The 22,808-nt window shown below is 60.7% G+C and overlaps 2 protein-coding genes across 2 annotated transcripts; one reads left to right on the forward strand and one right to left on the reverse strand.

Moving 5' to 3' along the window:
* Positions 1 to 336: 336 nt before the first annotated feature.
* On the reverse strand, positions 337 to 5,765 carry LOC117651843 (uncharacterized protein KIAA0513). The gene is made up of 9 exons (XM_034396268.1): positions 5,474 to 5,765; positions 3,522 to 3,783; positions 3,100 to 3,296; positions 2,771 to 2,869; positions 2,471 to 2,640; positions 2,165 to 2,354; positions 1,798 to 1,999; positions 1,491 to 1,585; positions 337 to 1,282 (listed from the first exon to the last, which is right to left on the reverse strand). Exons 2-9 carry the CDS (start codon positions 3,773 to 3,775, stop codon positions 1,212 to 1,214), a joined length of 1,278 nt encoding a protein of 425 aa, XP_034252159.1. The 5' UTR covers positions 3,776 to 3,783; positions 5,474 to 5,765; the 3' UTR covers positions 337 to 1,211.
* A 1,562-nt stretch (positions 5,766 to 7,327) lies between these two features.
* On the forward strand, positions 7,328 to 22,779 carry LOC117651989 (E3 ubiquitin-protein ligase lubel). Its single transcript, XM_034396615.1, is given in 28 exon segments — positions 7,328 to 7,519; positions 8,391 to 8,498; positions 8,581 to 8,755; positions 9,156 to 9,307; positions 9,399 to 9,524; positions 10,835 to 10,907; positions 11,198 to 11,286; positions 11,365 to 11,640; positions 11,717 to 11,890; positions 12,068 to 12,458; positions 13,084 to 13,709; positions 14,301 to 14,411; positions 14,819 to 15,001; positions 15,164 to 15,352; positions 15,437 to 15,700; positions 15,782 to 16,067; positions 16,142 to 19,044; positions 19,461 to 19,658; positions 19,746 to 19,912; positions 19,998 to 20,112; positions 20,195 to 20,284; positions 20,388 to 20,539; positions 20,729 to 20,924; positions 21,001 to 21,311; positions 21,816 to 21,984; positions 22,124 to 22,219; positions 22,222 to 22,380; positions 22,613 to 22,779. Coding segments are annotated over 28 exon segments (7,815 nt in total). The 5' UTR covers positions 7,328 to 7,513; the 3' UTR covers positions 22,643 to 22,779.
* The last annotated feature ends 29 nt before the right edge of the window (positions 22,780 to 22,808 follow it).

Genomic DNA, 22,808 nt, shown 5'->3' on the forward strand with positions numbered 1-22,808 from the left:
GACGCGCGCGGACGGCACTGGAAGCGGCGCGGCGCGAAGAACCTCGCCCTCCAACGGCCGTGGAGGCAGTGCGGGGCCGGGGCCCGGCAGGCAGGACCAACCGGCCGGCCCGGCCGCCGCGCCGCCGGTCCCAGCTGAGCCCCCGACGGGGAGGGGGAGGGGGTGGAACGGTCGCAAGGAGCGCGTCGCAGCGGCCTCTACCGGCGTTCAGTGGAACTGCAGCCTCAGACAACGACTGTTTGGCGCACGGTGAGGTTGGTCGTTTCGTGTCTCTAGGAAAACACGGCGCGGCAACATCTTAAGGGCAGGGGGCGGGGTAATACTAAACAGAAACCATGAAATGACAAACCATTTATTTCCTCGCGATGCTAGTAATTTCTGTACAATAAATAATTAGCGGTCTAACAAATCACACCAAATTTTGGCTCGAGTAAATCACTACGTACAAGTAACATCACAGCTATAGGAGCCTGAGGCTTGTCTTTCGTCCACGACTGTAGATTAAACAGATTCATCCAAACACGTGTAACAAAATATTCTCTCATTCATTTCGGCGTAAGCGTACACTGTAATGAAACCTGGTTGAATACCTCGTCCGTTGTCAAGCAGAAGCAGAGATGAACACGGTCACCACCAAACCGACAAAACTTCAAAGCTTACATGCACGCACAATTTCATCCTCCCATACCCTCTGACAAAAAGCAGTCTCCGCCGTCAATGTTATATATAATCAAAACGACGACAAACCCAGAGTTCTCTACGTGGAGAGGCAGAGTTGCCCCTCTGTACCCTGACAGTCCTTTTCGGTCCTTTTCGGTCCTCTCCGGCCCTTCACAATCGACTCCGACCTTGGAATGTACAATAAATAGCTTGTCTTGATAAATATTTAATACTGTGAAGATCACTGCATTTTCGTCAAGTTCCCCGCAGGGCAAAAACTCTGAAAAACGCACTTATACTGTGAGTGGCATTGACCACCTGGAAGCAGCAAATGGGAAATAACCAAAATTCGGCCTTTAAGAGAGGGGCGAGATTAAAGTCTTTTCATTGAGCCTCGATTCTTCTTGATCCTGATTGGCCTGGTCGACGTGCCGAACGAAGAGAGCCATCCGCGTCTCTCTCGCGCCGCTGCGGGTCGGTACACGAGTGCGACGGAGACGAGACGACGCTTCGGAGCTAGTCCGCCGGGACGCGAAGACGAGCACAATCTCTCACGGCGATCGCCAACGCTCAGTCTCGCTGTACATCCTCTCCACATTGTCCCGCAGCATTTTCTCCTGGTCTGCAACAACCGGCGGGCAAATTAAAACAGAATCGCCACGTGCATCGGGAGGAAAAAAGGAAAGTGCGCGCTCGCGGATCGGCAAACCCATTCGACAAAGTTTGTAAACAAAAGAGAGACTTTGAACAAAGATGGCGCCAACGTCGAAACGGAGCGCCTATTTCCCGCCAAGAAATAATTTCAAAGTTACGGAAAGAAAGAGACGTACCTTGTCGGAGGTTGGCGATGACGCACTGCTTCCTCAGGAACTCGGTGCACAGCTCGCGGCTCAGTCCGAACGCGTGCATGTTGCAGGTGAAGGTGCTGGAAATCGAAAAATAAAAACTTTAGCAAAGTATGTCGACTTTGCAAAAAGAAAAAGGGTTGGCTGCATGTTTTCGCTTCGAATCCAAGACAACCGTCGCTACTCCTCGCGCAAGAGACACTCTGCGAAGCGTTTCTAAGCGTCTCTAGCGCGCGGGGTATACACGGTCCAGACGTCAAATGGCGCTCCGAAATTGCCATGGCGTTCTCACCCCAGCTGTCCGAAGGTGACGTTCTCCTGGTACTCCTGCTCGGCGTCCAGCGCTTCCAGTGCTGGCACGCAGCCGTGCTGCCGCTCGCACTGCAGGGCGTCGAACAGCGCAGCGTTCCAGAACCTCAACGAGTGCCAGATGGGCTGCTCGCGCAGGTACACCGACAGGTACTCTTTGTACGGCTCGCACCCCGGGACGTCCACTGTAAAATAAACAAAATTTGGTACATTTTTGAACGAATTTGTACGTGTCCTCAGGGACAATTTTCAGCACGTAAAATGTATTTGAAAAAAAAAATCGCAAAAAATCCATGCATATTGGAGAAATTTGTGCAGAAAAGGAAGCAGTTACAGCAAATCACACACACCTTCGTGATAGAAGGTGAAGCACATGTTCATGAGGGACTTGGAGGGGCCGAAGTCGTCCGCGTCCGCGCACTCGAACAGCACGATGGCGAAGTGCTGCACCAGGCTGTAGAAGGTGGACTCGCTGACGCGCAGGTTGTGCACCCGCTGCGCGTTCACGAAGCGCGAGAACCACAGCCTGCCCGCCTCGGTCTGCAACGCACAGTTTGTCAAGCACTCTCAGAAAAATATAGATGAAAAAAATTGGACCAGAATTTTGCTTTTTGTCTTAATTTTTGCTGAATTTTCATCAGATCTCTACTGCGAACCTGCGCTAGCTGTCCGAACTTGGCCTTCTGCTCCAGGGAGATGTCCCCCGGGGTGGCGAACAGGTCCGTCACGTACTTGCGCATGAACTCCACGGCGGCGGCCGTCGCCTCGTCGGATTGGCTGTCCAGACTCAGGCTGGACGCCCAGGACCGCACCGAGCCCTCGGAGCCTGCAACCAAGGCATTCAGTCGCCGGTCAGCGAGAGAAATACAATGCGAGTGTAGGAGTGTGTGTGTGTGGGGGGGGGGGGGTAAAAAAGGAGGGGAGGCATCTAGTTACCGTTTGGAAAGAAAGGCTACCTGATCTAACCCAGTACTTGGCGTCGTGATCCGGAGAGTCGATACTGGTGCTCGGGCCGTAACCATCCCCTTCACTGCCAGAGCTGCTGCTCGCCGCTTCTGCAAAACGTAGAAAAAAGGATAGTAAATTACAAGGAAACACGCAAAATACCACTGTAAAAATTAAAAAATTTATGTCAAAATCTTGCAAGGCCCACGTTTAAAAAATTTCAAACAAAACGTAAAAAAAAAATTGCTTGTAAACAAAAACCGGAGTGTTATACGTTAAAAATTATCAAAAATGAGACTTTTGACGTAAATTTGGCTCCGTAGGTGCGGTGGCCCCTCACCCATCTTGTAGTGCAGCTTGTCGTAGGGGTCCGGGCCGCACGCCTCCGGCTGGGCCGGCCTGGCCACGCGGTCGCCGTCGTTGGAGCCGCCGCTGGAGGGGCCGTCCGCGCCCTGGGAGCCCCGGCCGGCCTGGCCGGCCTGGCCGGAGGGGGTCTTCTTGTCGCTGGCGCTGCCGGCGCTCTCATCGCGCGGGCACCTGTGTCGAAAAGTTCAGATGCCGCAGATAAGGACAAAATTTTTAGAAATTTAAAAAAATTAAAAATTGACTATGGATTTTTTTGTGTTTTTTTTTATTATTTTTGGACCAACTGGCACGGGAGCGTCAGTTTGAAAATTAATCTTCAAGTACAGTATTTTGAATTTTAGTCCTTTTTTTTTCTTTTTTTTTTTTTTTTTTGAGTTTCTTGTTCTAAAAACTGACCTGCCGGCTTCGTCCGGGGACTGCAGCGAGGCGGCCGAGGCCGAGTCCTGGCTGAGGGACAGCGCCGTCTCCAGGCGCGACGACAGGTGGGACAGGATCTGGCTGCCCTCCAGGCTCTCCAGCGCCGAGAAAAGCCGCGACTTGAGCAGGCCCAGCTGGCCGTCCACGCTGGAGCCGTTGGGGGCGGCGGGGCCGGGCAGGCGCGGCGGCGCGCGGGGGCCCCGCAGCGCCCCGAGGGGCAGTAGATCCACCATGGCGAGTCCTGCGGCACAAGGCGGCACGATCGAAGGGGTGCTGAGGGGCTGGCCAGCCAGTGGGCCGGCGGGGCGGGGGCAGTGGCAGTGGCGGACCCCACCCCGCCCCCGCCGCTCGCACTGAGGTTGTACACTCGCGAGCGGCGCCAGCGGCTCAACAACAAACAAGCCGCAGTGCAGCTGGCTTCGCTTTGCTTCGCCTCCACTGCCACGGCCATAGACTCACGCTGCGGGTTCGACTCCCGAGATATCGAGGGTCCATGCCTTTCCATGTCAACAGCGCCTACGAAGAATAGGGCATCGCAACGACGAAGAAAAATAAAGCAGCGTGGGATTGCTTTCACGTTAGACGAAAAAAATGCCACTGAAAGACCGCACTGGAGTAAGCTTACCACCACCGTGTCCAAATCGATGTGTGTCCCGAGGAACCGCCCCAGCCCAAGAGGTAAGCAAACATTTCACTACTGCCCCCCCCCCCTTTCCTTTCCCATTCCACCCCGTCTCGCATGCGGCAAGAATGGGGCCCACTGCCCACTGCGGCAGAACCTACACTGTAACCCCCCTCCCCTCCGCCGCGAGGGTTTGAATGAACCAGCAGCGTGGCTTATTTATGCGCCACCGGAAAGGGAGAGAGAAAGAGAGGGAGAGAGAGAGAGAGAGAGAGAGAGAGAGAGAGAGAGAGAGAGAGAGAGAGAGAGAGAGAGAGAGAGAGAGAGAGACCTGGGACGCGGCTCGTCCGCGCGCAAGGTAGCGCGAGGTGGCGGCGCCCGTGGCGCGTAAACCGATACCGCTTTTCAATGTCAGCAGCGAGAAGCAAACACACGGGCCGCGCCGCCACGCTCCGGACGACGCCGGGGCGCTTGAACGCGTCCAATGCCACGCCACGCCCCGCCACGCCCCGCCACGCCGCGCCACGCTACGACGCAGCGTAGCACGGTAGGCCTAGACCTGTTTAGAGAGGTACACAACTCTGGAAACGCTTCGAGCTCATCCCAATAATAGTCGTCGAATGAAACACATTTTCTCAATGACAAAACTTTTGCCTTTGCCAGTGTGGTGTTCAAGTCGACATTTCACACACAGGTGTCCGCTGATGTACCTCGAATGTTCACTCGAGGTGGCAAATGAATCGTTTCAAGTGACGTCGACCTAAGCCGCAGAAGCTGACGGAAGGACTGTAGTTGAGGGGCCTCCTTGGCAGGAAGTCGGAGGGTCGGGAAGCCCTCCGGAAGGGATGGGTCTGGCGGAGCGTCCGGCCTACAGTGCAGGAGCAGGAACACGAAGCACGCGCGAAATGCAGCGAGTGACGTCACTATCGCGTCAGTTGACTTAGGTTGACGTCACTGTCAACCACTGAAAATCTAAGAATGTGACTGCACGCTCGTTTCAGCGACGCGATTCCTGTCACATTTATGTCACATCACGTCTCACGCTAAAACGAATGTGACATGGTGTTCTAACGAACGTGACACGATTCACGTTTACGAAAGTGACGTACAAAGTCCTGAGCCCAGAGAGCTCAGTGTCTTTTGAATGTCGCACCTTCAAAGTCGTTACATTAGTTTCAACTTTGACTTGTCAACTCGGGGAACACTGATCTAAATGTCGTCAACATGACGCAGAAATGACGCCGAAATGACGCAAAGGTGGCGTTTTCTTGTTACCAGGCGCCTCAGCACCGGCTGTCGGGAAACTTACAGACGGCTGCGGCGGCTAGGCGGCTAGGCGGCGAAGGTGGTCAGGGTGTCGGCGGTAAACATCCAGGGCGCGCCTCCCCGCTTGCCATGCCCCGATCAGCTGACGGCGACGCGGGACGCGGCGGACGAGGTGCGCGTCGACAGGTGCTGTCAGGACGACACGCGGGTCGCCGACGACGCCCTCGCTTCCAGGACGGCGACGACGGGGCCGCGGCGCCGCTAGTGCGCGTTATCGGTCTACAGTGTGTCAGTGGGGCGCGGCGCGCGGCGGCGTAGCGTCCTCTCGCGGCGGCGCTCGGTGGCACACTGGCGGGCGGCGCGCGGCGCGGTGTGGAGGGGCGGGGGGCTCGCTGCAGCGCCGCGACGCTATGCAGGCGTCGCAGGGGCGTCGCGACGGAGGGGGGAGGGTGGGGGGCTGCCGTTCGATCAGGGGCTGCGCTACCCCCCGAGATCCCACGCGGCCAGGGGTGGGGGAGCGGCGGCAAGGGGGGGGGGGAGGAGGTTCATCCCCTTAACTCTCGTCCGATTCCAATCTGGCGCCGGAGATGAGGTCCGAATTGTGAGCGGCTGGAGGCTGCTGCTGTGTTAATAGGATTTTTCCAGGCCATACGGCGACGGCCCCCGGGGAGGGGAAAGGGGACGGGGCCTTCGAGGCGTCAGTAAATAACACGGATGATTGGAAAATCATTGCTGTGCGATAAGACATTATTTTGAAAAAAGGATCTTGTGCGACGTTTACCTTGACTATGAAGGTGATGGAGAGTGCGAGAATTAACGTCCAGCTCTAGCCTAGGTTCCAGCAAAGGCCAGGCAAGGCCCCAGCCGTTATTCGAGGTGACCTCGGCGTCTTGGGGTAGGCCTGGCCGTTGCCTGCAGGCGTAGCTCCAAAACTCAGTTGTCATCTGTCAAAAAAATTAATGTAATTTACGCACTGTGCACCCTGCGGGTGCACGTCATAAGCGCTGGCCTCTAAATGCTCCGTTTTGCTACTGCGCGTGATTATTAGGTAATGCCAGAGGGTGAAACAGGTGGAGGGGGTGGGGGGTGGGGGTATTCCGGGTCTCTGCGTCCGCACTGGAGCGGCGAGCGACGGTTCGCGTCGCGTCTGGTACAGCCTTAAAGCCGATAGGCAAAGCGACAAGGCCCTGGGCGGCCGAGGGCCTCGGCGGCGGCCGTTGGGTGCGTCGCAGGGCCACCGAGCCGCCTATCACGCGACGCGACGCGACGCGCAGCCTTGGGCTTCGCCGCGGCTGGAGGAAGCCGCGTTCCCTTTGTCGAGGACACCACAGTGTGGCAGGCCGCACAACACGCGGGCAGGCACACGGACTGCAGGCCGATTCCGAGAGAGTTTTCGTCGCTCTGTCTTTGTCGCACTCATGGGGCGCTGCGTATCGGTGCGAGAGAGACAGAGCGTCTGCTGGCCGCTGCGATGGGCGGGGGGCGGCACTGCTCTAGAATTAGCATACCGTCTCCCCCCCCCCTCCCTCCCCCCTCCCCTAACTCGGCCCGTCGCTCTCACTCACAGAGACCCTCGGTTTTTGCGCGTTCTCCTTTTTTCGCGTGTAGCAGAGCGAGAGTGCTCCGTCCAGCCATCGAGGGGTGGGACGTGGAAACGGCTTGTGTTGACGGCCGCCCGTAACGCCGCCGCTTTTACGCACTCGGGGATCCCGAGAGAGAGCACCGCGAGCACCGCGTGGTCGAGGCGGGCCGCGGCGCCGTCCGTCGGGGCGTGGCGGGGCGGGGCGGGGCGGGGCGGGGCGGGGCGGGGCGGGGCGGGTTGTGGCGGCGCGGCGGTCGGCGAGACGGTGGACCATCCTGGCAGTCGAGGCTCCCCCCGGGTGGCGAGCTCATCCCTGCCGTCGCCGTCCTCGCGGTCCCGGTGCCCGGTCTCTGAAACGCCGGCCGCGGCGCCGCCAGTGCCTCCCCTCGGCGTCGTGCACAGGGCAGCAACGGACATGGCGTGAGCGGAGAGCAGGCAGCCACCCCCGCAGTCCGACAGTCCGACGTCGCCGACGACGCCGACCCCGAGGCCGCGGCCAACATGCAGGTGAGGGAGAGGGCAGCGAACCGCCGCCGGCGTGACAAGGATGGAGGAGTGTGGCTCCGCGACGGGCAGCACCGCGTCCATGACGTCGCCGACGGGCACCGCGAGCACGCCCCCGGGGTGAAACTCAAGCCTGCTGCATCTGCCACCGCGTCTCGCTGCGCCACGCCATCCGGAAGACCGGCAGCTCGGCTGGGGCCGCCGCGGGCCCCCACTGCCAGATGGCGGCCCGCCAACCGCACCGCCGCCCCGGCCAAGCAGTGCCTGGCGGCGCCCGTCGCGCACCCGGAAGGCTCTCACGGCACCGGGACCGCCGCCCAACCTCGGCGAACCAGCCGACCCAACCGACAATCAAAATCAGAAGCAGCACCGGCCGGCCGCGGATCTCGGCCCCCGGAGCCGGCCGGCAGGGCTGGCGGCTGCGTTCGAGGAGGCCGTCGAGGAGGCCGACGACGACGGCGCGCCCCGGGCCCACGCGGACGCGGCCCGCGGCGGCGAGTCCACGGCGGCTATTTTGAACGCCTGCGCTTCCCCCTCCCCCACCCCTCCGACGGGGACACGCCGCCGTGGCGCTAAAGTGGGATCGCCTTCCTGGCAGCGCTAGCAGTGGCGCGCCGCCACCGCCTTCGACAAGCCTGAGTCACAATCATATTTGTAAATGGGTCGGGTCGGTCGCACAACAGGCGGCCGGCTGTCCGGCCCGGCGGGGACTGGGTCACGCCGATGGGTCCCCCTGCTTGGAACTTTCATGCCACTGTATGTGCCATCGAAACCGACACGCTACAACAGAAAAATTAATACCGCCACCGGCTCAGATGAATGGTGTTGTCTGCTGACGTTCGATTAACTTCAATCACTTTTGCCTGCCTCGCAGAACCACGGCGCCGACCGCTGGCGCGCCGGCAGCATGGGGCCCACCACCGGCACGCTGCCCGCCGCCAACACCAAGTTCCGTTCCGCCAGACCGATGCCGGCCTGGGTCGTGAGTATCGTGTGGTCGCCGCATTCGTCGCGGGTTCAAGCCCCGCCGCCGCCTCACCTTTTTCCTTTTTTTTCGTCCGCAGCACCAGCAGCAGCAGGCGCAGGCCCGCCTGCTGAACGCCAGGCTGCCGCCCCACGAGCCGCCGCCGCCGCCCACGTCGGAGCCGCCGCCCCTGGACCCGGACTACGAGGTCATCGAGTTCCCCTCGCAGCAGTACATCAACACGCAGCCCAGCCAGGCCAAGACCAACGGCTCGGGTAAGCTTCGCCCCGCCAAGCCTGCAATGGTAATGGCAATGCTGCCTTCGCCGGCCCGCTGGCGGCGGTGCGCGCCCGGCGGCCTACCCCGCGCGCTGCAGGCGCTATCCCTTATCGCAGCATCGCGCCGTGCCAGGGTGTGCACTGGAAACTTGATGGTGTACCGAGCACGCAAATGGCGCACTGAAGTTAGGTTCCCAGTGTGTCCACGTCAGCCCTCGCCCGGTGCAGCGGCACTGTGGGCGCGTTTTCGGCTTATCATTCGGCCGTGGCGGCAGCGTGGGCGTGGTCGCGGGGCCGACGACCGGTTTCTCTCGCGATAATTTTGGCGACCGGCAAGGAAACCTCTCCCGACCGAAAAAAATCCTTCTCGGCGTGATTTGAACCCGCGTCGTTGCAGCTGGCGGGCGGCGCGGCGACGGCAAGCACTGCGACCTGTGCGGCAGCTCCACCCCCGCCGTGCGCTGCGACCAGTGCGCCTCGCAGATCTTCTGCTACTCGTGCGACGACATGTACCACCGCCACCCCAAGCGGACCACCCACCGGCGGAAGGTAACCAGTGTGTCTCTCTCGCACTCTCGCCCCGCGAGTTTGCAGTGCACTGTCCGGCCGGGTCGCTCCACGTCATCCTCTCTGCTTCCAGCCGCTGCAGCAGGCCGTGCGGCCCCCGCTGCCCCCCAAGGGCGAGGCCCCCGCCGCCCCCGTGCCGCCCCCGCGCAGGAAGGGCCGAAGCTCGCGGATGGGAACCCCCAGCCCCTTAGACGGACAGGTAAAGCAAAGGCACAGTTGCCACGTTTCCTGAGCCGCCCGCCACCCCGTCAGTGTTGCCAACTTACCCAGACGTCGGCCAAGCTGGTCTTGGGGGGCTTTCTGAAAAAGTAAAAAATTGAGTTGGCAACACTGCTCCTCCTGCTAGATGCTTCTCCTGGACTACCTTGCACTGCCGTCGGTGGTTAATTTTTATTTCCATCGACAGATTTTTCATTCAAAATTGAGATTAAGCTTTTAAATTCATAGTCTTTCATTAGTTAGGTGCGTATTTTTTTTTGCGCGAGTACATATCAGATGATAATCGCTATTTTTGTACGCGTTCTTTTGCAGTTTTTATATTTTTAATACAAAGAGTCATACATTTTTGTGTCAAAGAATAATATGTTATAGCGGCGGGCCGATATAGGTTCTAGAGCGAGAATGTTGCGCGTTGTAGTGTATTAAGTGATTTGGTCAGCTGCAAACAAAATACCAAACCTGTTGCAAACCCCTTTTCGAGCTGACCCCGAGGCATTGTGATACGAACATTTCTCATGACGTCTGTGAGCTATTGTAGTTTACTGTGTACAAAGCTGTGATTTTTTTATGCATCCCCAACATTAACAAAAGTGTGCCAAAGTACTCCTTGTCCACCATTGTGATATCTCTGTAACATCTTCTACAGTCTAAATATAGAGAGCTCGTAATCAAGTTGACAGTGTTTTATTTGCTTTGCGTGTGTTCTGGTTTCCTGCGTGCCCTCACTAAATGGCCCCGTGCGGCCCCTAGTTAGTTAATCATGATTGCAAAACCATTTCACTTTATTTAAAAACACATTACAGGAAAACATAAACGAATGCATGACATAGAAAAAATAATCATAAGTTTACATGAAAAGATTTATGTACATACTGAAAACAGAGGTGAAACGCAGAATTTCTGCAACGAAATTTCACCTGACTTTCTGTAAGTAAGTACAACCGCACGAGCTTTTCACAAAGATCATCTTCTCTGCATGAACTCTAACATCATATTTAATCTCTCGAGTCTTCACGCACGAAAAGACAGTCGCATCTAACAAACCTCCCAGATTTCCAGGCAACCTGGCCTCAGCTTGTTCCTGGACATGATACCCGTCTGTCGCAGGTCCAGCCGCCTGCCGGCCGGGGCCTGCTCAACCTCGGCCGGGACAGACTCAACAGCCTGCCCAGGGCGATGGGGGGCCGGCCTCTGCCGCTGCCCCCGTCCGCAGCCGCGGCCTCCAACGGCTCCCAGCCGGCCGGCAGCAAACCCAACAGTAAGAGCAGACCCTTTTGTTTTTGTTGTTAGCGCTCCATGCTAGCAGGCCCCAGCCCCTCCCTCCCTTGCCTCCCCGAGGACTGCATGCCGTCGCGTTTCCGAGGTAAGCACTTCGTAACACAGCGAGGCTCTTGCCTGCATTTTATACGAATTCAAAATCAGATCGGTACTTTGCATCAGACCCAAAGTTCCGCAACAAACGTGACCGGATACCTTTTCATGGCGTTCGCAAGGCGATAACAAACTTTAATTTTCTTGAAAAAGTTCCTTCGACGCCAAGTTTTGAAAACCTCGGCTGCTCTAACATTCTGATCAACTTCACGCCCGCACCATCCCGACGCGAACAACCCGAAATGACTGCGCAGCGAAACAGAGAAATGCTTTGCGTTCCAGGTCGAGACGATTGGAGCCCGTTGGATGCCAGAGTCCGCGCACACCAAATCGCCATGGGCAGAGCGTCGCCCAGCTTGTCCGGCCACTTCGTAAGTAGAGCCGCCAATTCAAACTTCAGCCGGGGCAAGATATTTGAAAGACGCGACATAACAGACGTTCCCTTGCAGCCCTCAAGCAGAGACAGCGGCTACCCGGACTGGGACTCGGAGCAGCAGCAGGGCTGGTCCAGGCAGAGGTCCAGCAGCATTTCGGGCTCGGACGGGTACCGGTCCGGCTCGGGGCTGGCACCGGGCCGGTTCACTGACGGCATGGCCGGGGGGCTAGCCACCATGCGGCGCGGCGCCACGCCGCAGCGCGGCATCGGCATCATGTCCTCCGCGTCCGTGTCCAACCTGCACCAGCAGCACGCCATGCAGCAGCAGCCGCCCTTCGGCATGATGCAGGTAGGCGGGCCTCGGCCTCAGCAGCGAAAGTCGACGGGGTTGCCTGCCTCGGCCCTAAAACGGCCTCTGCCCGCAGGCGCAGTCCATGGCGCACCTGGGCGGCTGCCCCAGCTGCGCGTGCCACCCCGGCGGCCCCGGCGCCCCGCCCGGCATGGTGTGGATGGACGGCATGGGGACGCCGATGGGGGCCCCGATGGGGGCGTGGGACGGCGGCACGCTGCACCGCCACAACTCCATGGGCATGCTGCCGGTGTGGGGCGCGCCGGGGATGCCGCCGGCCATGCCGCCCCCGGGGCCGTGGCCGGGCGGCGCGGCCCCCGGCTACCCCTACCCCTACCCCATGGCCTCGCCGGCCATGTCCCGGCGCGCGTCCTCGCCCGCCGCGCCGCGCCGCGCGTCATCCTCGCGGCCCGTCTCGCCCGCGCAGTCCGTCAAGTCCAGGCTGAGCGTGCGGTCGCGCACCCGCCACGCGCCCGAGCCCGTGCGCGCGCCCACGCCCATCTCCGTCACGGACTCGGACGAGGAGGACGCCGACGAGGACGTGGACGAGGAGGCCGACGACGTGGACGACGCGGAGCACGAGCGCGCGCAGGCGCCGGCCGCCGCGCCCCCCGCGGGCTTGCCCAAGACGCAGTGGGAGTGCGAGCACTGCACCTTCATCAACAAGCCCGGCACCAGGATATGCACGGTGTGCTGCAAGACCTCGGACAACCCGCGGCCCGCCGGCCCTGCCCAGCCCCAGGGCCCCGCCATGCAACGCCGCCTCAGCCAGTCGTCCGCGGACCGCGTGGCGCCCGCCAGGACGGCCGCGGCGCGCCGCAACTCGCTGTCCGAGCGCGCGGCCGCGCCCAAGACGCCGCCACAGCAGCAGGCCCAGGCGGCCCAGGCGGCCCAGGCGGCGCAGGCGGCCCAGGTGGCTCGGCAGCGCGCGCAGCTGCAGGCTCAGCTGCAGAGGCGGCCGCAGCACGCCAAGGGGCGGCCCGGCGTGGGGGGCGGCAGCACGGCCGCCACCACCACCTCGGACTACAGCGACGTGGACCCCGACACCAAGGCCAAGTCCGCGGCCACCTCGGCCAGGAAGAAAGGTAGGCTGCGAAAGATCACCTTCTGGCCGGGCACTAAGTTCTCGCTGAGCTGAGGGAAGGGATAAAGCTTTCTTGTGATTTTACGGTGGCGGTCGCGGCGGCGAGGCGGTGAGGAGGCAATCAATCAATAAATGATGAGCATTTGGAAGCTTCCGAAGCTCCAATACGCAACTTTTACTTCTTATCCCCCCGCTGCTGCTCGTTCCGACCGCACCACTGTCTTTTTATCTTTTTATAATCCGTACATAGAGAACCTATGCTTTGGACTTTGAATAATAAAAATAACTCACTCGGCGTTTGTATCGAATTTGATGTTGTTCTTCCCTGAAACCCCTAATCACTGTCTCCCGTGTTGTAGGGATGAAAACAGAAGCTCTGCCGAAGCCGGCGAGAAATCAAATACAGCAAGAGGAGGAGGATGACGATGAGGAGGAGGAGGAGGAGGACGTAGAGGAAGCGCAGGAGGAGGTAGAGGATGACGAGGACGAGGAGGTGGACGAGGAGGCGGAGGGCGAATCGGCGCAAGAGGAGTCCGTTGAAGACGAGGAGGAGGAGGTGGAGGAGGAGGTGGCGCCTCAGAAGCGCCGCGCCCACTCCAAGCAACTGCAGCAGCAGCAACTGATGCAGCAACAACTGCAGCAGCAGCCCAAGAACGCCAAGGCCATGAAGCAGGCCCAGAACAAGGGCATCCAGAAGACCGCCGCGGCCGCCAAGCCCCTGGCCACCAAGGCGTCGGCGGCCCAGCAGACCACCGCGAGCACGGCGTCGAAGCCGGCACAGGCGCCTGCAGCAGCGCCCGCGCCCGCCAAGCAGACCAACAAGGCCCCCAAGGTGTCGACCGGCGTGGGGCCGTCGCCGCCGCGCGACATTCCGGACAAGGACCACAACCAGGGCAGGGAGGCCGCGCCGGCCAGTCAGAAGAAGGGCACCAAGATGATGACGTCCAAGGGGACCTCGCCGCCGCCTCAGAACATGTCCACCCAGGTGAGTCCTCGGCCCCTCTGCCTCCACGCCTTCCGCAGTGCAGGATACCTGTGGGGCGAGGGAACCTCTCGACGCCCCGCCCAACCGGAGCGGTCAGATATTGGTTGCATGTCATGCGAACCGAAATTTAATTGTTCCATTGCATCCCAATACTGTATTTTCTACTTTAATGCTCGGTCTTGGTCTTGGAATTTGGGATAGAAGTGCATCCACCCCTCCAGGCATCCAGCACTACGTCGAACACTTGGCCAACTTCTCGCACTATGCGGCGCATAGATTTAATAATTCCACTTTCCGGCAATCGCACTTGAGTTCTCTCCACCGCAAGTCCCCCCCCCTCCAGTTTTTCATACATGTCGTGCCGTTGTCTGACCCCCCACCCCTCTCGGCGGTGTACATCGAGGGTAAGTCCGTGCCGCTGTGCAGACGTACGAGGCCCTGGCGGCCCCCGGCTCCGTGTCCTCGGACCACGACCTCGGTGACGACGAGGTGGTGCCGCGGACGTCGCCGCGGCCGCGCGCCGCCTCGCGGCAGTCGTACGCGAGCAGCGGGGCGGGCGGCGCGGCGAGCAGGCCGCGCAGGGAGTTGCGGCGCGACCCGCGGCGCCTCCGCAGGGCGCAGTCCGTGGGGCTGGCCGACGACATCCACTGGGCGCAGCTGCAGCGCTCCCTCTCCAGGCAGTCCCTCAACAGCGACTCGCAGGTAAGCCGCACAGTGGATTTGCCAGAAGGCCGGTGGAGGCGGCCGAAACGCCAAACGCGTTTTGAGCTCCAGAGTCGCTTAACAGGGCCCGAACCGTATGTGTGAGCCCACCAATGGATTCCTCGTTCGGAGAGCAATCCATTGGTGGGGTCACACGCTCGGTTCGAGTCCCATTTAGCGACTCTGGAGCTCCCGGAATTTGCGACTTCGTCCGCTTCACTGTGTGCGCCGCTGCGTTCCCTGACGCTTGGCCTGTCGCTTCAACTCGCCTGGCGCTGAACAAAAACGGTACTACACTTGTGTGCTTGCTACCCGCTTCCATCGCACGGTTTGCCCTCTGTGTGCTGCATGTGCGTTGCCGTGCTGAGGCCCGGCCGAGGCCCTGACGGCGCTCCGTCTGTCCGCAGAGCCTGCCGATGTCGCCGCGAGAGCTGAGCCCGGCGCGCAGCTACGCGGGCGGCCTGAGCAACCGCTTCCTGGAGGACGACATGCCCGACGTGGCGTACCCCGTGCGGCCCGGCCGAGGCCTGCAGCGCTGGGACCGGCGGCCCTCCGCCTCGGACTACAGCACCACCTCCACGTTCCAGAGGGTCTCTATTCTTTTCCCCTTCTCCGCCGTCGCTCTGTCTCTTTCGCACTCATGGGGCTCCCCATAAGGGTGCGAGGGAGACAGAACGACAAACCGCTCTTCTTCTGAATCGCTCCTGTCGAACCGCCCACCACACGCATGACAATGGTCGTGTTTTGCAAAGGACCGACTTGAAAACCGTTCCCTCACCTTCCAGCCGCTGGAGCGCGCGCTGGAGCGTAGCAGACGCAGCATGAGCCGCGCGGGGTCGCAGCCGCCGGACTACTTCCACACCATCGAGGACATGATGCACATGCAGACGCGGGCCGAGTCCATGAAGACGCAGGGCCTGGAGCTGGTGCGGCTGCTCAGGGTGCGTCCAGTCACATGCACTGTAAACCCCACACTGCAAAATTTAATGTTGTAAATTTTTTTCGGCGTGTTGTTTTGCTTTTAGGAGGCCGAGGTCCTGGGCTTCACCGCCGAGGACCTGCAGGCGGCGCTGGCGCACTGCGGGGACAGGCCGCCCATCGCGTGGCTGCAGGAGAACTGGCGCAACATGATGGACACGGTGGTGACGCTGGCCACCAACTACGGGCACGAGCGGCGCGAGAACACCGTGGGCACCATCTCGGTGGACGAGGCCCGCGACGCCCTGCGCGCGCACAAGGGCAACGTGTGGTCCGCCGTCACCGAGTGCGTGGAGCAGCGCCAGAAGAAGGTGGGTCGCGCGTTGGAAATTGTTTGCAGTGTACCCCACCGAAAAGTCTGTCTCTTACGTGGTGGTTGAACTGTTGCGCAGTACGCGGAGCTCCTCTCGCGGGGCAACTTCACGCGCGAGGACATCGTGACCTCCCTGACGGCCAACCACGGCAACCTGGAGGCGGCCTACGTGGAGCTGAGCCGCACGCAGCTCAAGCCCTTCCTGATGCGCATCTGGGGCCCGCCGTCCGTGGGCACGGACAACGAGGCCGGCAACATGGCGGTGGTGGGCGCGGAGGACGGCGTCGAGGCCGCGAGGCACGGCGCCGAGGCCGCCGCCAGCCGCAAGAGCAGCCTTCTGTCCGCGCCGCACGACGGCGACGAAGGTGAGGGCGAGTCTCGGGGGAAATCAAGAAAGACTTGGACTGTATTCGTTATCGCCTTGATTCTCGCGTTGCAGACGACAGCGCGGCCGACTTTGTGGACGCTCGTTCCGACGTGGAGCTTGACGCTGCGGTAAGTCCGCGGCCGGAGATGGCCGACGCCACCTCGGCCCCACCAGTGCAGCAGAAGGCAGTGCAGCAGGTGCAGCAGGAGCAACGGACTCAGGCGGAGCAGCCGGCCAAGCCCCAGGCCGAACCGCCGCAGCAGAAAGGGGCGGCAAAAGCCAAAGCAGACAAGGCGCCTCAAACCCAAGCCAAAGTTCCAACGACAAAACAGGCGAAGCCGACGGAGAAAACGAAACCCCCGCAGGCCGTACGACCCCCACAACAAGTGCAGTCCGCACAGTTAGTGCAGCGGATACAGATGGTCCAAGCTCCGCAGCAGGTGCAACCTCCCAAGCAGGTCCAAAAGCAGGTGCCTCCACAGCAGGTACAGCCTCCACTACAAGTACTACCTCCACAACAAGTACCACCTCCACAGCAGGTACAGCCCCAACAAGTGCAACCTCAACAGCAGGTACAGCCCCCACAACAAGTGCAACCTCCACAGCAAGTACAGCCCTCACAACAAGAGCAACCCCCAGAGCAGGTACAGCCCCCACAACAGGTACTGCCTCCACAGCCGGTACAACCCCCACAGCCTCCTCAGCAGGTACATCCTCCACAGCCTCCACAGCAGGTACAGCCCGCGCCACAAGTGCCAGGCACGCAGCCCTTCTCGCTGGGCGGCCTGGTGATGAACGCCGCGGCCAGCGCCGCAGCCCTGACCCTGGCGGGGGTGGCCGCGGACCCCGTCGAGTCCGCCGCGGGGCCGAGCGTGGGGCAGGGCAACGACGGCCACCTGGACCAGACCATCGACCGCCTGGAGAAGGAGATCTCGCAGCTCAAGCTGCTCACTGGTCAGACGGCCGGCCCGGAGAACAACATCGAGAGCCTCATCGAGAGGGTGAAGGAGGTGCGTCGGAGTCAGAGTGAGGTTGGCGGCGGCGGCCAGGAGGCGACGCCAGCCGCGGAGCCCGGCGCCAAGGACGCGGCCCAGGACGGCGTCAAGGAGGCAAACGACAACGACAAGGGCACGACGACCGTGGCGGTGCACGCCAAGCTGCACATCGACCAGGCCGGCGTGGCCACGCCGAAGCTGGAGCGGCGTCCCAGCCGCCGCGAGCACCGCAAGAAGGACCGCAAGAGCCACATCTCGGTGCAGGAGGCCAAGGGCCCGCAGATCACGCTGGCCAAGGAGAAGCAGGACGAGAAGAAGGAGGCCGACGCGGTGGTCCCGCCGGTGGCGCCGCCGAGACGCCCCGAGCGCCACGAGCGGAGGCTGGTGGCGGCGGCGGCCCCCGCCGTGCTGCGGCCCGTCGTGAGCCGCATCCCCATGCCGGTGCGCGCCGTGCTGGGCGTCGTGGAGGAGGCGCCGCACGCCCAGGACCTGCTGCACGGCGTCCCGGAGAGCGAGAAGCAGGCCCTCAGCCTGTACGCCAAGCGCATCCAGAACGCCATCGCCGCTGAGAAGGCGCGGCCCGAGCCCGAGCCCGCCGACGAGGACAGCGACGACGACGACGCCGACAGCCTGGAGAACAACGCCAGCACCAGGGAGGACCTGGTGCGCCAGGACACCGTCGTAGAGGTGAAGCGGCCGGCCAGGGCGCCGCAGCCCGACGCGGCCAATGCCAAGGACGCCAAGGACGCCAAGGAAGGACCGCGCGGAATGCAGCAGCAGCTGGAGCTGTTCAAGCAGAAGCGGCTGCAGCAGCAGCAACACAAGGACGCCGTCAAGAGGCAGCAGTCGGAAGAAAAGCCCAAGCCGCAGTCAAAGCAGTCCCCAAAGCAGCAACAGCCCAAGCCAGCAGAACAGCCGAAGCAGCCGCCTAAGCCACAGGAGCAACCAAGGCAGCAACAGGTCAAACCACAAGAGCAACCTAAACAGCAACAGGCCAAACCACAGGAGCAACCAAGACAGCAACAGGCCAAACCACAGGAGCAACCAAGACAGCAACAGGCCAAACCACAGGAGCAACCAAGACAGCAACACGTCAAACCACAGGAGAAGCCTGACCAGCACCGAGCTAAGCCTCCCGAGCTGCCCAAGCAGCCGCTAACTAAACTACAAGAACAGCCGAAACAAGCAGTCACTAAACCAGCGCAACAGACGAAGCAGCGGCAGCAGACTAAACAAGAAGATCTGACAAAGCAAACTCACGCAAAACAAGAGCCCCCAAAGCAGCAACAGGTTAAACAAGAGCAGCCGGCCAAACCGCTAGATCGGCTAAAACAACAGGCAGTGCAAAAGCCTCCATCCAAACTGCCGCAACCCACCCAGTCGAAAGTGCAGCAACAGCAGCCTCCATCTAAACAACAACAAACGGTGCAGCAGCCGCCAGTGGTCGCGAAGCCGGCCGCACCGCAGATCGTCCTGGACGAGGAGGACTCCGACGAGTACGAGACGGAGGAGGAGTACGAGGACGGCGACGAGGAGCCTCGCGACAACAAGCTGGCCGAGGCGGACGTCGACGTGGACGACGAGGAGTACGAGGACGAGGAGGAGGCGGACGAAGAGGAAGAAGCGGAGGAGGAAGAGGTGGAGGAAGAGGTGGAGGACGAAGAGGAGGTGGACGAGGACGTTGAGGAGGACGACGAGTCCGATGACGACGAGCTGAAGACGGCCTGGGACGGCATCGAAGTAGAAGTCAAAGAAAAGGACATTGTGATAGAGAAGGAGAAGGACAATGCAAAGGATAATTTGAGAGAAAAGGGGAAGGACAGTGAAAAGGAAAAAGAGAAAGACGACGAGAAGGAGAAGGACAAGGAGAAGTCGGCCAGCACGGCCACGGTGGAGATCGTGCCCATCATCAAGGAGCGCGTCGTCCTGCAGCCCGCCGCGGAGCTCCCCAAGGAAGTCAAGGAGCGCCTGGAGAGGGAGGTAAGGACCCCGCCGGGCACTGGAAAAAAAAACCTCTTGAAATCGATTGTGTTGTTTCTGCCTGCCATCCGCCAAATCCGCCTGAGGCCTGCCCCGCCTGCCTGCCTGCCTGTATCCAAGGATTTTGCATTTGTTTCCGTTAGAGCCACGGCGTAGCGTAGAGAAAACAGTTAGACCAGCATGCCGACGGCGATTTTCCCAGTGGCTTGAACTGCGCTGTACTTTGCAAAAACGACCTGCCTCGAGCTGCCTGGTTCTGTTTCCCTTTCGTTGCGTACATGTTTCGGGGTTTTTAGCTAGATGGTATGCCAGACAGCTTTGAAGAAAAGGCGCAAAAGTTCGCTTCCCTTTCAACTGGCTAACCAGTGGATCTCGCACACGTTGCAAAATGAAGTAAACTGACGGTTTGTTCGCAGAGGGAGGCGCGCCGCTTCCTGGCCGAGGGCCTCGTCACGTCGTACGACGAGGCCGAGCTGGCCGCGCAGCTGCTGCAGCTGGACTTCAGCCGGGAGGACGCGCTGAGCGCCGCCACCGAGTGCACCACGCTGCAGCAGGCCCTGGCCTTCCTGCAGCAGGAGTGCGAGCTCTGCACCGGCAAATACCCCATGAAGCAGGTACCTCCACTACCCCACAGCCAACGCTGGTGGACGTAGTGAAAAAGAGAAAAGTCTCAGTGTTCGAACCCGCAACCTGTCCCGCAGATGGTGTCCATGCTCAAGTGCGTGCACCGCTGCTGCCGCGACTGCGCCAAGAACTACTTCACGATCCAGGTGACGGACCGCACCATCGCGGACGCCAACTGCCCGTTCTGCAAGGAGCCCAACCTGGACGGCCAGGCCTCCGACGACGACGTGCTCGAGTACTTCAGGTGAGCTGCCGCCTGGCGCCTGGCGACTGGGTTCCCTGCAGTGTGCCGGCTGACGCCTTGGCTGACGCCCTGCTTGCGTCCACAGCAACCTGGACATCATGCTCAAGACGATCCTGGACGCGCCCGTGCACGAGCTGTTCCAGCGGAAGCTGCGCGACCGCACCCTCATCATGGACCCCAACTTCCGGTGGTGCGTCAAGGTGAGACCAATCCGAGAATCCGCGTGTAAACGCCAAATGCGCTTTGAAAAATACCAAGTGTGCTTTAAAAATCCCTCCGCAGTGTGACTCCGGCTTCATCGCGAACCCCCGGCAGAGGCGCCTGGTGTGCCCCGACTGCAGGTCCGTGACCTGCGCCTCCTGCCGAAGGACGGTAAGAACCACAACGTCTGCGGAAACACTGCAACCACGCGGTTGACGGGAGACTCACATGCGCCCCCCCCCCCACACTATAAATCCGTTGCACGCATTTGCAGTGGGAGAAGCAGCACGAAAACATTTCCTGCGAGAAGTTCGCCGAGTGGAAGGAGAAGAACGACCCCGAGACGCAGGCCGCCGGCCTGGCTAAGCACCTGGCCGAGCACGGCATCACCTGCCCCAAGTGCCAGACCAAGTTCTCCCTGTCCAGGTACCGTAACGTGTGACCCCACCAATGGATTGCTCTCCGAACGAGGAGTCCATTGGTGGGGTCACACGTTCAGTTCGAGCCCCATTTAGCGACTCTGGAGCTCAAAACGCGTCTGGAGTTTTGGCCGCCTCCTCCGGTTTTCTGGCCCACTGTGGACCTAACGACTCCTCTTGGTTGTGCGCGGCGCAGGGGCGGGTGCATGCACTGCACGTGCTCGCAGTGCAAGCACGAGTTCTGCTCGGGCTGCGCCAAGCCCTTCACGATGGGCGCCAAGTGCGGGCAGACGCCGTACTGCGCCAAGCTGGGCCTGCACGCCCACCACCCCAGGAACTGCCTCTTCTACCTCCGCGACAAGGAGCCCGTCCAGCTCAAGCAGCTGCTCAAGGTTCGAACACGGCGGCGGAAAGGAAATTACTGTCCTAACAATGCACGACGTGTAACGAACGCACTCTGGTCACCAGGATCACGGCGTCGAGTTCAACGAGGAGCTGCCGGCGTGGATGGTGGCGGGCACCGAGGCGCCCGACAAGAAGGCGGAGGCCGGGAAGGAGGCCCAGGTCGCCGGCGACGCCCAGGCGGCCGAGGTCAAGGTCAACGGTAACGCCGAGGCCAACGTCGACGCCGAGACCAAGGTGGAGGGGAGCGCGGCACCCGCCAAGCCCGCCGCCAAGCCCATGAAGTGCCCCATGCAGCTGCAGAGAGAGACGCCGGAGGGCCTCATCGACGCGGTGTGCGGGGTGGAGGCGCCACCGGGGCACGCCGGACTGTGCAGGTGCGTTCCAATTTGGCCAGAAAGCCGCTCCGGTGGTGAAATTTCGTGGGATTGGGGGACAGGCTACTCAGGGCAAAAGCGGGTCGCCTGTCCCCAGCTCGTCAGGCGGACGCCTGCGGGGTAGAGAATCCACTCCCATCGACGCACAGCGCGCAAGCGGGTTGCCTATCCCCAGCTCGTAAGGCGCTCTCGTGGGAGGTTTCCATTTTGCTGCTCATCGGGTAATCAACCAAGCGCAAGTTTCTCCTGAACCAACGACCACAGACCAATTTCATGATAAGTCCCGCTACATTTTCATCCCCTGCCCCTCATCAGGCCAAAAAGAAGAAGCGAAAACACAATATGCTTCCCCCTCGCACTCGAGCTCCGGCGCTTAGTGCTTATCGCAGCCGAAATTAACAGCCAGTTAGGTGACTTAATCTCTGCCTACGCCTCTGACTAGCCGAGGCCCGCCTGCCTGTGGCTGCGCCTCTGACTAACAGTAGCCTGCTTGTTTGTTGGCAGGTCGCACTATATCGAGTTGTTAGCTAGGGAGGTCCGCCGCCTCGCGCTGGACACGCTGGGCATCCTGACGGCCGACGACCTGGAGACGGTGGTCCGCCGCTCGGACAAGCGGCTGCCCCCGAACCCCTACGGCACTCCCCCCTCGGCCTACCGACAGGCCCTCGCGCAGGTAAACACACTCCGGCCCGAAAGCAACAACGCTCGCCTAACTCCCCGTGCTCACTGACAATTTTAACTCTCCCGCACTCGCATGCCACCGAGATGCAAGTTTGTCGTTGAGCTTTCCCTCTGTCGTCGCCGATGAGCAGCAAAATGGAAACTCCGCCGAGGCGCCGAGGTTTTGGAGGGAAGTACCCGTGTGGCCCCGCCAGCCAACGCGCCACGCTCTGCTCACAGGCAGCACTACGTCGAGTACCTCGTGGCGCTGATCGGGCGCCACCGGCTGGACCCCGTCGTCCTGTTCGACCTCGGGGAGGCCGTCCTGGAGCTCACCAGGCGGGGCATGCCGCCGCCCGAGCGCCAGCCGGGCATGTCGGACGAGGACTTCCGGATCGTCTGCGTCAAGGTAAAGCCTGCTCCGCAAACCTCCGCCACACTGCCACACTCGCGTGCCTCATCTTTCGCTCAGGAGGCGGAGCACCTTCTGCTGTACTCGCATGCTGTTTTGGTGACTCTTATTAACGTTATCCCCCCCCCCCCCATAATGTCTCAATATCTGCCCCGAGGGCCATCACACTGAAGCTTCATGCAATTTTCCCCTTGTTTCTGCCGATAACATTTTCTGCTTTCTGTTGCAGGTGGTTGAGGAGCAGATTCCATTGGACTGAAACGTTTTTGTTTGTTGTATCTATTTTGTTTTCCTTTATTTAAGGTGGTTTTTTGTACACATGTATTATTTGTGCGTTTGTAAAATTCTTGTTTTTTGATTAGTATTTATTTCTTAGAAAAGATAATAATTCACTGAGTGGTTTTTTTTTAATTTGCACCCCAAAC

This window comes from Thrips palmi, unplaced genomic scaffold, assembly GCF_012932325.1.
Source record: "Thrips palmi isolate BJ-2018 unplaced genomic scaffold, TpBJ-2018v1 HiC_scaffold_6, whole genome shotgun sequence".
Lineage (NCBI taxonomy): Eukaryota > Metazoa > Arthropoda > Insecta > Thysanoptera > Thripidae > Thrips > Thrips palmi.